This window comes from Elgaria multicarinata, chromosome 16 (genome assembly GCF_023053635.1).
Source record: "Elgaria multicarinata webbii isolate HBS135686 ecotype San Diego chromosome 16, rElgMul1.1.pri, whole genome shotgun sequence".
Classification (NCBI taxonomy): Eukaryota; Metazoa; Chordata; class Lepidosauria; order Squamata; family Anguidae; genus Elgaria; species Elgaria multicarinata.
The window spans coordinates 1,682,172-1,698,899 of NC_086186.1; the positions used below are offsets into that span (position 1 = coordinate 1,682,172).

Here is a 16,728-nt window from a genome sequence, read left to right on the forward strand (position 1 = left end):
GGTGTCATTCCACAAACTCAAATAGCGCTAACGGAGCTCCACTAAATCTTTCCATTACACATAAAGCTTGCAAATCTCTGCTTGCACAAACTTAACTTGTGCACAGTTCGGAACCTAGTTTCCATTAGTGTAATGTCATTTGCACCAGCAGAATGACACAGTTGGATATTGCTTCGCCTATATATGGGGCAGTGTAGAGATTAAAGGCCATTCCAAATGTAGTAGTAGTAATAATAATAATAATAATAATAATAATAATAATAATAATAATAATGATGCACTTTAAAATTACGTTCCCCCCCCAGATTGCCCTTCAGTAAAATTATTATGGCAGCATACAAAACTAAACAAATAGAACATTTCAGATATTCACATCCACTCATATGTATTATCACAGTAATTCCTTCCAAGACTCCTACAAGACAGGACAGTATTATTGTCCTCAGATGGGGCCTGAGGCTGAGAGAACAGTGGCTTGCTTGAAATGTTTGTGATTGATCTGAGAATAAGTACAGTTCATAACTTGTACTCCTTAGCTGCTGTACTTACTAAGACTCATGGTGCGCCACTTCCAGCAAACTTCATCATACCAACTTATGATCCTGCTGTTGGCCCTTGACTCAGTATTTGTCAGGTCTCCCTCTTTATATTGCAGCAGATTTCAGGTATGAAATTTGGGGGGAGGTGTTTCTCTACCTCTTACTAACATATGATTGCTTCTGCTTAAGTACAGACAAAAATGAGAAAGAGGCATGTGAGTCAGAGCACTACAAGTTCTCAGATGGGAGACTCCCATTATCTTCAATCCAGCAAGGCCCAGATGGGAGAAATATGCAGGTAGAAAATATTTCATTAGTAGATTGTATTAGTTATAGACAGGGAAATGTCAGGCAACCTAATGGAAGACATTTCCCCCCCAAATAATCCCCATTTTTGTGGGTGTGGAAACTAAATATGTAAACTGACAGATCATGTATATAGTCATCAAGTAGCAATTTCTGTGATTGTAAGGTGGTGTAACGGAAGTTGTTGCTGACTCTGTCTATGACATGTTGATTAATGCATTATTTCCCACTGCTTTTGTGGAGAAAAACATGCAGAGAAAACAGGCCTTTCATTAGCATACTAACAAAAAGTAATGCATTCCGAAATTTCAAACACTTGCACATACATTATGGCAAAAGAACACATAAGATTGTAAGACTATTTACTGTAAATGCACTAGAGAGGTGGTACAAAGTTGGAAAATTCTTATGTCAGGTATAGATTGTAGTAACTAAAAAGATCATGTTTGTGGTTGGTATAAGATAACGTACTTGGCCATTGGTGGTTCTATGTTGGGAGTAGAGGAGTTTTTTAAAAAATATCTGGAAAGATCTGGTTTTAACTTTAAAGATGTTTTTTTAAAGGATTTTAAAGTTTACCAGCTATATTAATGCACTTTGATCTTTATTTATGATAATAAACTAAATCTTGCATTTAATGCTTGTCTTTTATTAGTAAAGTCTAAAAAAAAATGCCTTTAAGTCTGACTTGAAATATTCCAATTGTATAATGCATTTTTACAAAGCAACAAACTGTTGCAAACAGGCTTAATTAGCCATTCTTAACCATTTCCCTCTACCGCTTATAATTTTATACACTTTGTCATACCTTTCTCATTTGCTAACAATCCATTTGAAGATTTTTTAAATATAAACTACTGAGATTATTTGTTCTTAGAGTTTCCGTGTTCCCATTTAATTTTGTTCAGCTTCTTTGAGATGGGAAGCTCAGCATACAGCATTTTTATAAGGCTGCACAGTGGATTCTATTTTCTAGATTATCCCTAATACATGCTGACTTTTCATTTGTCTCTTGACTGCTGCAGTGCACCAAGCAGATAAATAGTTCTGCAAACTCTTCGAAGTGTTTCCTCCCACCTTTCTTCTAAAACTTGCATTTTCCTTGAATCACTTAGTCCCCCCACAACCACTGAAGCACAGCCACTTAGCCACCCCCATTCTCTACTGGAACTATATGTCTAAACGATACAAATAAATGCGTAGTCTTCTCCTGTTTATTGTTTCTTCTGTGTTTAAATCACAAGAACCTGGAACCTTGTGCATGCAAGAGCACCAGCTCTCCCACTGAGCTACTTGCATATTCATCATAGAAACCTTTCTTTTGGTTTACGATACTTCAGATATTCTATTTTCCTGGCGGGTGATAGGTTGGGGTTTTAAGCAGTTTGTGCAACATTGAGGACCAAACTCTAATATTTCTGCAACAAAAAAGAGAGTTGAAATACACGTGTGTGTTTTTCATTTTGAACTGAACATTGAGATTCTCAAGAAGCTAAGAGGAGGCCCTAGAATTACTCACCCTTGCCGCAGCGTAACAATGTTGATAGGGCAGTTCTTTGTGAACATCTAATCAAACCTATCAAGGCTGCCTCTAGCCAAATTGAGGTGTTCTTTCTTTTCAGAACTCACTGCATAATGCTACTTTTAATTTCAACATATGCATCCCATCCATGTTTGTCTTGTGCTTGCCTGCCTGCATGGTTATGTTACACTGCACCATTGCACTAAATACTACTAGTGATACAAGTGTCTTTGCTTCTTTGGTTTACTCAGGATGTCCTATCTTGACAATTCCTGCCACAAGCAGGATAATAAAACACAGAGACTTTAGCAACAACAATTTAGTTTATTTTCTTTATAAATTAGAAGAATACTTCAGTTTATGAAATTTGAAGAAATTTCTCTTGCATATTGAAAATCATTTTAATTGCAGCTCCTTTTTGACATACTGTTGTTTTTTATTCTCCTTATGCCTTTGTGTTTTTCTCGATGATGTTAAAACAATGCATTTTTCAAAATTACTATTTTGAATCATGAGGACTCAGTCATAACAACGTTGGATTCTACACGCTGCTCAGTCCAAAACATAAAAGTAAAACTCTTGGTGCTTCATGGTAGTTCTTCAAAGACTGTGCACTGTTTTCTTCTCCAGCACACATTTCCTTCAAGTAGCAAACACGAGTACGCTGTTCTACTTGGGCAAAACGCTTCTTCCCATACCCAAGTCCATCATATGCTCATGGCAGGGATGGGGCTAAGAAGTATAGTATTGATAGCAAAACGTGGATTTTAAAAAATTGGAAAGGCCCTGAGAATTTTCAGCATCAGTGGTGAAAGTGTAAGTTATGAAATAAAATGTACATGGCCCGTGTCTATTCCTCATGTTCTCTTTATAGCACATTCACTAGCCATATGACAAATGAACATTTTGTTGGAAGTATTCCAAAGCAGGCCAGTACCACATCAAACCAGTTCCCGTTCCACTGGTGATGGTGGAAGGCTCAGGTCAGAATATGTTTGATAGCACATACAAGAGCTTTTGGCTGGCATCATTTGAATAGTGCCCTGTGTTGTAAATATCTGCCAGATACAAACTTGTTCCAATAAATTGCTACAAAATGCTGGCTTTTATTATTGTATTGGGCCTGATACATTTCATGTCTATGGTGGCTGAAAAGTCTTTCAGATGCTGTGCAATTGACTAATTCCTATCTTGTCCTTTCTATAACTCTCCTTAACATATTCTTGCTGCAGTATATAAACAGTACAACAGCATATTAATGTTGTTATGCTGTTATAGTTGTTGCACTGACCATCATTGCTGTACTAATGCAACATCCTTGGTTGGTTGTGACAATGGAACAAACATTTCAGTAGCATAAATCCGTGTTGCTTTCAGGCTCATCCTAATTGCCACTCATCACAAACCAGTTAAACATAGATAATGAAAGTTTATATCCACTTTTGGAAGAAAATGAGTAAATTGGCAGTCTTCCTAGAAATTAAAATTCTTCAGTTTCATTCAGTATTTCAAAATAAGTTATCCAACGTTCAGCTGTTTTCACATTTATATGAAAGGTGTCTGAAACTACCCTAATTAATGTTTAAATAGCCTTATTTCACTTCACAATGTTGCAGAAATAAGTGCTTTAAGATAAAGGGAGAGCATTTAAGATATCTGGACAGGAAACAAGAAAAAGCTTTTTACAAGGTAGTATCATCTACAACCATCAATGGTTGCAAAAATAATCCTGCTGTCCCCAGAATACACACAAGCATGAATATCCACAGGAAGATGCGGTCAATTACCATGGCAACGTATTTCCAATCATCTTGAGCCTGGAAAAAAGCAGACAAATTATATCTATTTGGGTATATCTATTTTTATAAGCCTGCTGTAGATGCAAGAAACAGTTTAAGCAATTTACCTTGCATGTAGCACAGAATCAACCTTGTGATGGATCTTCATAGATGGACTAATAGTGTGTGATCACTGTTTCTTCTTTTCCTGATTTGAAAATCGGGTGTGAATGGTCATTCCTCACTATCCCCGTGTACTTAATTTCCATGTGCTTTTGTTCAGGGTTCATGCATGGAAATGCAAATATGCATATTCCCTCCTTCATATACACCCTTCTCTTTCTCTCCCACTTTTTTGAAACTTTTTTTGTAAGAACCTGTGCAATGGCATCAAAGCCAGTACAGTCTGTATTTTGTATACTTTATCAATATTATTGGGTTAACAATCATGATTAGTAGGTCGTAGCACAAGGATATAGTTAAACTGCTCTTCCACTAACCTCTCTACTAATTATTTCAGATTTAAGCTACAAACTGCCTAATAGCACTCAAAACAGCATCGCATTAAAACAAAAACATTTAAACTGTTCATGAATGCTGAAATTCAAAGCAATCTATGATTTTCATCGGAGATCGTTACCTTGTCGTGGTGCTGGAGCTTGAGCACCTCAAGGATGCCATGAGCTAAACCGTGAAGGGACACCCAAGACGGGAAGGTCATGGTAGAGAGGTGAGACTAAATACGATCCCTGGGGAAGGTAATGGCAACCCACCCCAGTATTCTTGCCATGAAAACTAAATGGATCAGTACAACCAGAGAGATGTCGGTATACCATCGGAAGATGGGACCCCCAAGTCGGAAGATGGTCAAAATGCTACTGGGGAGGAACAGAGGATAAGTTCAACTAGCCCCAGATGTGATGACGCAGCTAGCTCAAAGCCGAAAGGACGGCTAGCGGCCGATGGTGCTGGTGGTGAACGACGAATCCGATGTTCTAAAGATAAACACACCATAGGAACCTGGAATGTTAGATCTATGAGCCAGTGCAAATTGGATGTGGTTATTGGTGAGAGGTCAAGATTAAATATAGATATATTGGGTGTCAGTGAACTGAAATGGACTGGAATGGGCCACTTCACATCAGATCACCACCAGATCTACTACTGTGGACAAGAGGATCACAGAAGAAATGGAGTAGCCTTCATAATTAATAATAAAGTGGCTAAAGCAGTGCTTGGATACAATCCAAACAACGATAGAATGATCTCAATTCGAATTCAGGGTAAGCCATTTAACATCACAGTGATCCAAATATATGCCCCAACCACAGATGCTGAAGAAGCAGAAGTAGATCAGTTCTATGAGGATCTGCAGCACCTACTGGATAATACACCAAAAAGAGATGTTATTTTCGTTACAGGAGACTGGAACGCTAAGGTGGGCAGTCAAATGACATCTGGAATTACAGGTAAGCATGGTCTAGGAGAACAAAATGAAGCGGGACATAGGCTGATAGAATTCTGCCAGGACAACTCACTGTGCATAACAAACACTCTCTTCCAACAACCAAAAAGACGGCTTTATACATGGACTTCACCAGATGGCCGACACCAAAATCAGATTGACTACATCCTTTGCAGCCAAAGGTGGTGGACATCTATACAGACAGTAAAAACAAGACCTGGAGCTGACTGTAGTTCAGATCACGAACTTCTAATTGCACAATTTAGAATCAAACTAAAGAGAATAGGGAAGACCCACAGATCAGTTAGATATGAGCTCACTAATATTCCTAATGAATATGCAGTGGAAGTGAAGAATAGATTTAAGGGACTAGATTTAGTAGATAGGGTCCCGGAAGAACTATGGACAGAAGTTCGCAACATTGTCCAAGAGGTGGCAACAAAAATCGTCCCAAAGAAAAAGAAAACCAAGAAGGCAAGATGGCTGTCTGCTGAGACACTGGAAGTAGCCCAAGAAAGAAGGAAAGCAAAAGGCAACAGTGATAGGGGGAGATATGCCCAATTAAATGCAAAATTCCAGAGGTTAGCCAGAAGAGATAAGGAATTATTTTTAAACAAGCAATGTGCGGAAGTGGAAGAAGACAATAGAATAGGAAGGACAAGAGACCTCTTCCAGAAAATTAGAAACATCGGAGGTAAATTCCAGGCAAAAATGGGTATGATCAAAAACAAAGATGGCAAGGACCTAACAGAAACAGAAGAGATCAAGAAAAGGTGGCAAGAATATACGGAAGATCTGTATAGGAAGGATAATAATATCGGGGATAGCTCAGACGGTGTGGTCAGTGAGTTAGAGCCAGACATCCTGAAGAGTGAGGTCGAATGGGCCTTAAGAAGCATTGCTAATAACAAGGCAGCAGGAGACGATGGTATCCCAGCTGAACTGTTTAAAATATTGCAAGATGATGCTGTCAAGGTGATGCATGCCATATGCCAGCAAATTTGGAAAACACAAGAATGGCCATCAGACTGGAAAAAATCAACTTATATCCCCATACCAAAAAAGGGAAACACTAAAGAATGTTCAAACTATCGGACAGTGGCACTTATTTCACATGCCAGCAAGGTAATGCTCAAGATCCTGCAAGGTAGACTCCAGCAATTCATGGAGCGAGAATTGCCAGATGTACAAGCTGGGTTTAGAAAAGGCAGAGGAACTAGAGACCAAATTGCCAATATCCTCTGGATAATGGAGAAAGCCAGGGAGTTCCAGAAAAACATCTATTTCTGTTTTATTGACTATTCTAAAGCCTTTGACTGTGTGGATCATAACAAACTGTGGCAAGTTCTTGGTGGTATGGGGATACCAAGTCATCTTGTCTGCCTCCTGAGGAATCTGTATAACGAACAAGTAGCAATGGTAAGAACAGACCACGGAACAACGGACTGGTTTAAGATTGGGAAAGGAGTACAGCAGGGATGTATACTCTTACCTTATCTATTCAACTTGTATGCAGAACACATCATGCGACATGCTGGGCTTGACGAATCGAAGGCTGGAGTTAAAATCGCAGGAAGAAACATTAACAATCTCAGATATGCAGGACACCACTGATGGCTGAAAGCGAGGAGGAGCTGAGGAGCCTTATGACAAAGGTGAAAGAAGAAAGTGCAAAAGCTGGGTTGCAGTTAAACCTCAAAAAAACCAAGATTATGGCAACCAGCTTGATTGATAACTGGCAAATAGAGGGAGAAAACGTGGAGGCAGTGACAAACTTTGTATTTCTGGGCGCAAAGATTACTGCAGACGCTGACTGCAGCCAGGAAATCAGAAGACGTTTACTTCTTGGGAGGAGAGCAATGACAAATCTTGATAAAATAGTTAAGAGCAGAGACACCACACTGGCAACAAAGGTCCGCATAGTTAAAGCAATGGTATTCCCCGTAGTAACCTATGGCTGCGAGAGCTGCACCATAAGGAAAGCTGAGCGAAGGAAGATAGATGCTTTTGAACTGTGGTGTTGGAGGAAAATTCTGAGAGTGCCTTGGACTGCAAGAAGATCAAACCAGTCCATACGCCAGGAAATAAAGCCAGACTGCTCACTTGAGGGAATGGCATTAAAGGCAAAACTGAAGTACTTTGGCCACATAATGAGAAGACAGGATCCCCTGGAGAAGAGGCTGATGCTAGGGAAAGTGGAAGGCAAAAGGAAGAGGGGCCGACCAAGGGCAAGATGGATGGATGATATTCTGGAGGTGACAGACTTGACCTTGGGGGAGCTAGGGGTGGCGACAGCCGACAGAAAGCTCTGGCGTGGGCTGGTCCATGAAGTCACGAAGAGTCGGAAACGATTGAACGAATAAACAACAAAATTCCTGTTCAGCTTTTTGAACTTGCCTTCTGTAAAATTTCTTGTTATGGTGGCTCTTTTCTCATTACGTGATTTCAAAGCAGTGGCAGTATTCTCAGATGATAAGTTCAAAACTGCGGGCTGCTGTTGGTTTGAAGAGTAGAATGGCTGCCACCTCTGAAGTGTGAAGAGTTTCACATGTGGAGTAGAAGGGCACAGAAGCGGGCACCTTCTGCTCTAATGTTTGGTGCTACTGGGGCGATTCAAGTGTTTCTGTGAGCATGCAGAAGTTGTGACGAACAACACATTTTCTTGATGAATGTGCTCATTGACAGTCAGTGTGCATACATGTGTACCAGACACATATGAGGACTAAAAACTGGTACTGTGGATACCCATATCTTTTGACCAACCCTTCTGTGAAAGGTTATTTGAAAATTTAACACCCTCCAAGAAAGAATTAAAATCCTCTAGTAGTGTATATTAACATTGAAATTCCAGAAACACCCTTTCCTGGTATTTGAAGAGGAAAGTTACAATATTCTAATCATGGCAGGATTAGGTCCTGCCATTCTTAGGCAAAGGTCAGTGTTTTATTGTGATGGCCTATGGCTGAATACAATAAGAGGGCTTTATGAGGTGTGCAGCCTATAAGCAAAACTTTCTATCCACATGCAACCCTCACTGTGTACAAAACTTTCCCCAACACTGAAAATACTTGGGAAGATCCTTTCAGAAAGCTCCATGGGTGTATTGGAGCCTGGACTGGAAGAAAGAACTTACAGTTATATTGAATATATATTCAGAGCTTTAATGGAAATGTATATTTGAAATGCTATCTTAAAAGATAGGAGAATATTTACTTTCATGGGTAGAATTTCTATGCACTGCCAGCTTGCATCTTAAAGGAATGATGATTCCAGAATAAATTTGTGTTGTGTCCCACAGAACACCTTCTCAGAGTATGTTTCGATTGCTCTGTCAATTGACCTTTGGTCTGTTAGTCCAGAATAACTATTCAAAAACAAAGACCTAATACACATGTCCTAAATTTGCACATTTCCTGAAAGTCTTGTGATGTCTTGGAATACTTCATTATTAATTATTTGTATCAAATCTGCAATCTGATTTGAACACCCAACTCTGTTCTCAAATTGTGCACAAAGCAACAAGCAACGTTCTCAGTTGGTCATGCTGCATACAATTACATACTACACTCCAATAAATTTTGATTCTGGAAAGATTTTGATGGTAGTTTCTGGGTGGCAAATGACTCTCCAGCTTCTTGAAGGACCACCTCTCCCATCTGTACCTAGGTGTTTTGCGTGGTTTTTTTGGTTTTTTTAAAAAAATTCTCTGGACAGTTTGCATGTTCAGATCTTCCTTGGAGGCTTGCTCTGTATGCCTTCACCCTCTGGCAGGAAGCTCTACAGGGCAGAGCCTTCACAACACTGACGCAAAATCTGTGGAATGCTCTAAGAAGGTCCACCATCTTAGATTACCCAGAATGCAATGCTCAACGTTGACATGTTGGGGATTGCTTTTGAGGTGATCTAAGATGGCCGGTGTGGAGCTGGGTTCTGGCCTTGCTCCCATTCAAAAGTGCTGCTGCTCAACAGGGAAACTTTGGGGAGGTGGACAAGAAAATGGAGGAAGGGGCCAGCAGGAGTGGATGGGGAAATGGGGGGAGGGCATTGGCGGTACTGTGCCCCCCTGAGCTCTGTTGCTGGCCCTGGTGTCTCCTAAAAGGCTCAGATGGGAAGTGCTGGGAAAGCCCCTGGCAATCAGAGCAGGCAGTACTGAGCCAGGTGGACAAATGGCCTGATCCTACACTCCAGGCAGAGGTTTTTCACCTCGTTTAGCACCAGGCCTCACAATGTCAAATATGTTGCATATACTTCAAATAACAAAACTCCCCCATACCTCCTTGGCTTCATCCTGCAATCTCATATTTTCTGCAATGTATTTAACACTCTCGATCGCATCCCTCATTTCCGGTGTTATAATCGAAGATGTAAGCAGCGCATCTACAGATTCGGAACTTGAGCTCTGTGTCAGGTTGCTGTTCACTTTGATGTATTTTATATGTTGATGCTGGCAGTAGCTGCACACCACATCTTGACACAGGAAGTCATCTTTGTAGCACCTGGTTTCCAGGGCATTGAGGCAGTTTAAGTGGGAGAGTTCCGCGCTGTAAGGCGACTTTGGCTTCAGGCTCTCGTCATTGTCATCGTTGCCTTCTTTGTTGGCCAGCCTGGTCATAAACATGATCCTTGGGAGAAAGTTTAGGAAGATGGTTTTCACCCACTCAGGCATGGTGTGGGTCCTGGGAGTTCTATAGTGCACATTGAGCACAAAGACAGTGATGACTATAGAGAGAGTGACAAAAATCATGGTGAAGAGGAGGTATTCCCCAATCAGTGGGATCACCAGGGAGGTGGAAGGGATGGTCTCCGTTATTACCAGGAGGAAAACGGTTAAGGAGAGGAGGACTGAGATGCACAGCGTTACTTTCTCCCCACAGTCTGAAGGAAGGTAAAACACCAAGACGGTTAGAAAAGAGATCAGGAGGCACGGGATGATCATATTGATGGTATAAAACAAGGGCAGCCGCCTGATGTAAAGGGAATAGGTGATATCGGTAAAATCATCTTCGCAACAGCCATACCTCACGTCGTGCCTGTAGCCTGGTGCTTTAATAATGGCCCACTCTCCACTTTCCCAGTAGTCCTTGAGGTTCATAGTGGAGCCAACGAGGATTAAGTCGATCTTCGAATTGTCATAGGACCAGGAGCCAAACTTCATGGTGCAGTTTTGGTAATCAAATGGGAAGTAGGTCACGTCTATTTTACATGCGCTCTTAAATATAGCTGGTGGCATCCAAGTGATATTTCCAGTATAATTCAGCAATGCTTTGCTTTTGTCATCCACCTGGAAGTCCCCGACGGCACTGTAAACAACAACAACAACGACGACCTTGTCATGCTGCTCCGGTAACCAAATAATCCTTATGCCCTCACAATAGGGCAGGGGTGAGCAGCTGGTGTGTGTGCGCGTGCATGCGTACATGGCATGTGCATAAACACACATACTGTATATTTCAGCGCTTGCAAAAGTTAGTATGTTAACAGTACCTCTACATTTAAAAAATTAAAAAGAAAATAAGGGAATTGCATGTTATTCCCCTAAACATAATTTCCAAGCAAAGATTTGCATTTACCTGTTGAATATAATGTTTAAGCCACATTAACACTGCAATCTGAAACCTGCTTACTATGGAATAAGCCCCATTAGACAAAATGAGGCAACTTGTTTCTGCCTAAACATGCATCCTATTACAGGCTGCACAGGACGCTGCCTTACGCTGAGACAGGCCCTTGATCTGTCCAGCCCAGTATGACCCACACTAACTGGCTGCAATGGCTCTCTGGGGTTTTAGGCAGGAGGCTTTCCTGCCTTACCTGAAGATGCCAGGGATCGAACCTGGGGCCTCTGCATGCAAAGCAGGTGCTCCACCACTGAACCAGGCCCCCTTCTTAGGGTAAATGTGCTGGGGGGGATGTTTTTATTTTTTATTTCATTTATATACTGCCCCATAGCCGAAGCGCTCTGAGCTGTTTACAGAAATTTGATCAAATACTTTGAAAATTAATCAAAATCGCTGCACGGAGGGCTGGGGGAAATGTCACAATAAAGACCAAGGAAACATTCCATTTCCTGAAGAAGTGGCATAATTGGTTGCATGTGGGATTATTCCTTTCTGCTGTGCCTCTGGGTTGGATCATGTCGTTTGCATGTTGACAGACTCAGGTTTCCGGTAACTAGGGTGGAAAACATCTGCCTGAAACCTTGGAGAGGCACAGCTATGCAGAGTAGATCAGCCATCCCCAACCTGCTGCCCTCTAGATGTGTTGGACAACGATTCCCACCAGCCCCAGCCAGCATGGCCAGTGGTCAGGAATGCTGGGAGTTGCAGTCCAAAACATCTGGGAAACACCAGGTTGAGGAAAGCTGGTTTTAACCATGGGTTTTACTGCACCTTTTAAAAAGGACGTGCGTGTACTCACAGGTAATGGAAATTGTATCATGAGTACATCAGATATTGTCATCTTACTTGTTATACAGCACAATGTCTGGTTTCCAGATCTTTTGCGATGGTACTCGAATAGACTGAACACCCCCATACTTGTCAGGATTCCACTTGAGTTTGTAATCATTCCAGATCTAATCAAAGAAAAAAGAAGAGAAAAACTAGCTGTGTTTAAAGTACCATGCAAACTGTGCCCTAATAAGTAGACATTTTCTCACTAAGCGCATGTCTCTAGCGCGTCCTGAGTCCATCCTTCCTTCAGCTGCCACCTTGTACCTGGTGTGGGGCTGGCCCAATGCTGGGTTGTGTTGGGGTGTAGTCTCACCTTTGTGATGGCATTTTACATTTTCCTTTCTTAACGCAGAAATGTCAGCTGGAACAACCGCCTTGGGCGTTGCAGAGAGTGGTATTTTAGCAAGCCTTTGGCAGAGGAGGAACTCCAGCACTACACAGGTTGGTTAGTTTGTTTAACTGCCTGCCCTGTCCCTCAAATAACTTCTCAGCGGAGCTTACAATACAAATATAAAAGGCTATGTAAGTAACATGTATTAAAAGATATATATATATATATATATATATATATATATATATATGAGATCCACAAAGGACCCTTAAAAATAGAGAAAATGCAAACTCAGGGCAGTATCTTTCGAGGCACAGACACATCGCCCACGCTGCCACCGCTGTGGCTCCTCCATTGTTCCAGACCCAGTAATAAGCCAGGCACCTTTGTTTTGTTATTCATTACCAGCACATCTCTTGGGCCCTACCCTATTCTGGGCTCAGAGAAATTTTAGAATTTTTTTAGGATGTTTTAAAGATGTTTTTAAACATGTATGGCATGTTTTAATCAGTTTTTAATGTGTTTTATATTCATTGTTGTTCCCCACCTTGATCCAAGTGGAGAGGCGGGTAAGAAATAAATTATTATTATTATTATTGCATCTGATACCTTCTTTAAAGGGCCTTGTGTGTTGCTAAAGAACGGTTTGTCTCTTTTACCTTCCAGGCTGTACAAGCCTCACTTCTTTTAAATAGCTGCATGTGCTCATCCCTCTTTGGCCAAATAGGGTAAACCCTTGACCTTGAGGTAGCTTTGGGGATAAAATAAATGTGGGGGGGGGCACCCAGTGAGGAAATCTGCAAGATCCGCAAGATCTCTCTATGGTGTCCATGGATTTTCCTTGAGGCAAAAAACATCAGTGATTTGCTAAGAAGGCAAAGGACCACTAGGTGTCAGAAGTGCACCAAAAGTGAAATGTTCTTCCAGTCTGTGGGTCAGCAGCTCTTCCTCATCCCTGCTGGCATCATCCAGGCTGTGGCTTTGGGGGTTTCCGGGGGGGGGGGCAGGAGGAGAGAGAGAAGGTGAAGCATCCTTGCTACTAGGAATTTGAAATCTCTTTTCTACCTAGAACTTCCTTTCCTATTTCCTCCCTGCCCACCCCATATATCTACATATAAAATTAAAAATACTTATGATTTTATACAAACCAACAAAAAAACTTTGAGAGTTCCTCTGTGTGTGTGTGTGTGTGTGTGTGTGTGTGTGTGTGTATTTGCAGGGGGTGCGGATACTTACATGCTTCAGCCATAAATTGGTCTCCATTATCTGGTTCACTTCATCCTGGAGAAAGAAAATCATAGCAGTGTTCAAAGCCGTTTATTATATTTGGGTGGGGTGGGGTGGGGGAGGAGAGGAGCCAAGGCTTTTTCTTGGGCTTGCTAAGCAACCAGGAAAAAAACTGCCCCATGTGGGTTTTTGGTGGGGGTTTTTTTGCTTTCAGGTCAGTTGCTTGCCCCCTTTCCTCCCTGCTGCTTTTGTCCCAGGCTCCATCCCGCAAAACCATATTTTTTTTAGAAAACAGGGGTCACCTGAAACCGGACAGGCTCCACCCCTCATCTACTCACCACCTTTACCAGCTGTGAGAGGGAGACCTCAAACGAAATCATGACAGGGTCAGACACGTTCTCCACAGGCCTGACGATATTGTTGTAATTGGCAAACAAGTCATCGTAAAGCCGGTGCTCGTCTTCAGAACAATGGCCTCCTAAAAGAGGGCAGAGTTAGGAAACACACACACACACACACACACACACACACACACACACACACACTGCCAGCTCCAGGTTTTGGAGGGCCTGTGGGTGAGCCCCCCTCCCTCCAGGGCTCCCTCCCTCCGTCCCTCCGTGAGCCCTGCCTTCTCACCCACTGCCATGGCCCCAGCTGCTCTTGCTCCTCATCCTCTTTTGCATCATTGCTGCCGCTTGCTGGCTGGCTGGCTGGGCAGGCAGAGAGTATGGAGGGCCGTGGCATCTCCTGCTCCTCCTGCTCACCATTTCCACTGAGCGGGCCAGAGCCAGAGGCAGGTGAACAGGCAGGGTACAGTGGTGTAGAGGAGGAGCCACTCCAGGGGGCTCTGGTCAGTGGGGCCCTGCTGGAGCATGGAGCCTTGCTGAACCCTGGAGACCCAGTGGGTCAGCTAGGTAATTTTAGACCCTGGACTTAATGGTCGTATAGACTTCCCCCCCCCCCTTTGACAGCCATTATTTCAGAGTGAAGCATGCTTCCATCCCTCTAGCAGCTGTTCCATGATGTTTCACAACTGCTTCTATATTCCAGATGAGTTAGAGCAACAAACAAAAGAAAAATCTGCTTGCCAATCCTAGGTTGTTGTTTTTTTTTTTTAAAGTAATACTCTGGGCATGTACAATTTTGTATTTTGAACTCCCTTAAATCATGGCACTATCATGACAGCAGGAATAAAACGGACTCTGCTTCTGTTGCTCCAAACCTAAATACATTTCCTTGGGAATAAGCATCATTTTGCTGTAGAAAAGGAAAAAAAAATATTTAAAGAAGAGATAATAAAATGAGCATGATGTAAAAAGTGCAGAAAAGGGCAACTAAAACGATTAAGGGGCTGGAGCATCTCCCCTATGACAGAAGGTTACATCAACTGGGATTGTTTAGCTTGGAGAAAAGGAGGCTAAGGGGAGACATGACAGAGGTGTACAAACTCATGCATGGTATGGAGAATGTAGAGAGAGAGAAAGAGAGACATTTTTCTCCCTCTCTCAAAATACTAGAACCCAATGGGGTCATCCCATGAAGCAGATTGTTGGGAGATTCAGGACAGATAAAAGGAAGGACTCCTTCACACAGCACGTAGTTAAACTCTGGAACTCACTAACACAAGATGTAGTCATGGCCACCAATTTGGATAGCTTTAAAAGGGGGATGGATAAATTCTGGAGGCAAAGGCTATCAATGGCTACTAGCCCTGATGGTTGTGTGCTATCTCCAGTATTCGAGGAAGTGAGCCTGTGTGCACCAGTTGCTGGGGAACATGGGTGGGAGGGTGCTGTTGCATCATGTCCTGCTTGTTCACCCCTGGGCAGTGGCTGGCTGGCTGGTTGGCTGGCTGGCCGGCTGCTGTGTGAACAGAGTGCTGGACTAGATGGACTCTTGGTCTGATCCAGCATCAGGGCACTTCTTACGTTCTTATGCTCAGTTGGCTGATCCCAAACTCTAAAATGTTTAGTAATAAGAAAGGATGATGCAGCGAGCAGCGTCAGCCCTCAAGGTTTCCAGCATTCCCATGCCAGAATGGATGCTGACGCAGGGGCTGTTGGCCACTGCCTGCATCACCTGCTGTTCTTCAGATGGTCATTTATTTATTTATTAAATTTATATACCACCCCATAGCCAAAGCTCTCTGGGCGGTTTACAAAAACCGCCCAGAGTAGGGGGCTGGGTTGCCATGGGGTTCCTGCACTTGGGCCACGGATAGCCTTCACCTCCAGGAATTTATCTAACCTCTTTTTAAAGCCATCCAAACTGGTGGCCATACTACATCTTGTAGTAACAAATCCCATAGTTGAACTCTGTGCTGTCTGAAGAAATCTTTCCTTTGATTTGCCCTTGCTGGTCTATTACAAACCACCCAGAGATCTATTATTTCTACATGTAGGAGTCCAAATAGCCTCCCCAAGGCGACTTCCAATTAAAACCTAAAACCATTTAAAAACATTAACCCCGCTCTACATACTACACACCCCTCATCTAACCCAGTATTGTGCACACTGACTGGCAGCAGCTCTCCAGGATTCAGGCTGGGCTCCCTCCCCGTGGAGATGCCAGGAACTGGATCTGCAACCTTTTCTATACAAACCACCACATCCTGTATCACTGTGCTCTGTCTGCTCCTTCCCATTGCCCTGCCAGGGAATCTTCATGTCCACAACTATCATTTTCTTGGAAAATTAAATAACAGGCTATTATTGTTCTGCAGCGGCCTTTAGCCAGGAGGGTCCCCCCGCCCCCTTCTCCTCTGCTGGCACAGGAGACAGAAAATTAAACTAGGGAGGGTAGTTGGGGGTTCATTATTCAGATGCAGAGAGGGACACAATTTAATTTCTTTAATATCCATGTGGCAACTGAAGAAAGGTACAAGATTTGGCATACAGACACTTAAATGACTTCATTAACGTGAGCCAGGGCTAATGCGGGGGGGGGGGGGCATTTCTGTATGTGCTTCCTTTCCTTTCCTTGCTAAATTAAATCATGGGAAATGCAGATGGGGGAAATGAATCATTTTTATATTAGCTGCTGCTGCTACAAAACAGGCCAGGCCAGGGGAAGCAGCGTCCCTGCATTGCGCTGTGCCGGCTGATTGGC

General features: G+C 42.6%; 1 protein-coding gene across 2 annotated transcripts; it reads right to left on the minus strand.

Moving 5' to 3' along the window:
- Window positions 1–4,005: 4,005 nt before the first annotated feature.
- Window positions 4,006–15,269, minus strand: CHRNA3 (cholinergic receptor nicotinic alpha 3 subunit). 2 transcript variants are annotated; one of them, XM_063142787.1, is made up of 6 exons: window positions 15,239–15,269; window positions 13,959–14,080; window positions 13,630–13,674; window positions 12,075–12,184; window positions 9,884–10,910; window positions 4,006–4,184 (listed from the first exon to the last, which is right to left on the minus strand). In XM_063142787.1, exons 1-6 carry the CDS (start codon window positions 15,255–15,257, stop codon window positions 4,050–4,052), a joined length of 1,458 nt encoding a protein of 485 aa, XP_062998857.1. In that variant the 5' UTR covers window positions 15,258–15,269; the 3' UTR covers window positions 4,006–4,049. The 2 variants fall into 2 exon arrangements, with proteins under 2 accessions (XP_062998857.1, XP_062998858.1); XM_063142788.1 differs by lacking the exon at window positions 15,239–15,269 and having other exon boundaries at window positions 9,884–10,022; window positions 10,107–10,910; window positions 13,959–14,047.
- Between the last annotated feature and the right edge of the window lie 1,459 nt (window positions 15,270–16,728).

Bases quoted from the DNA above. Each gene is read 5' to 3' on its own strand.
- CHRNA3 (XM_063142787.1), bottom strand. The intron at 10,911-12,074 runs GTAAGATGACAA...TGTTGTTTACAG, and splicing joins GACATTGTGCTGTATAACAA to TGCCGTCGGGGACTTCCAGG. The intron at 4,185-9,883 runs GTATGGGGGAGT...GCTTTTTTCCAG, and splicing joins TGCAGGATGAAGCCAAGGAG to GCTCAAGATGATTGGAAATA.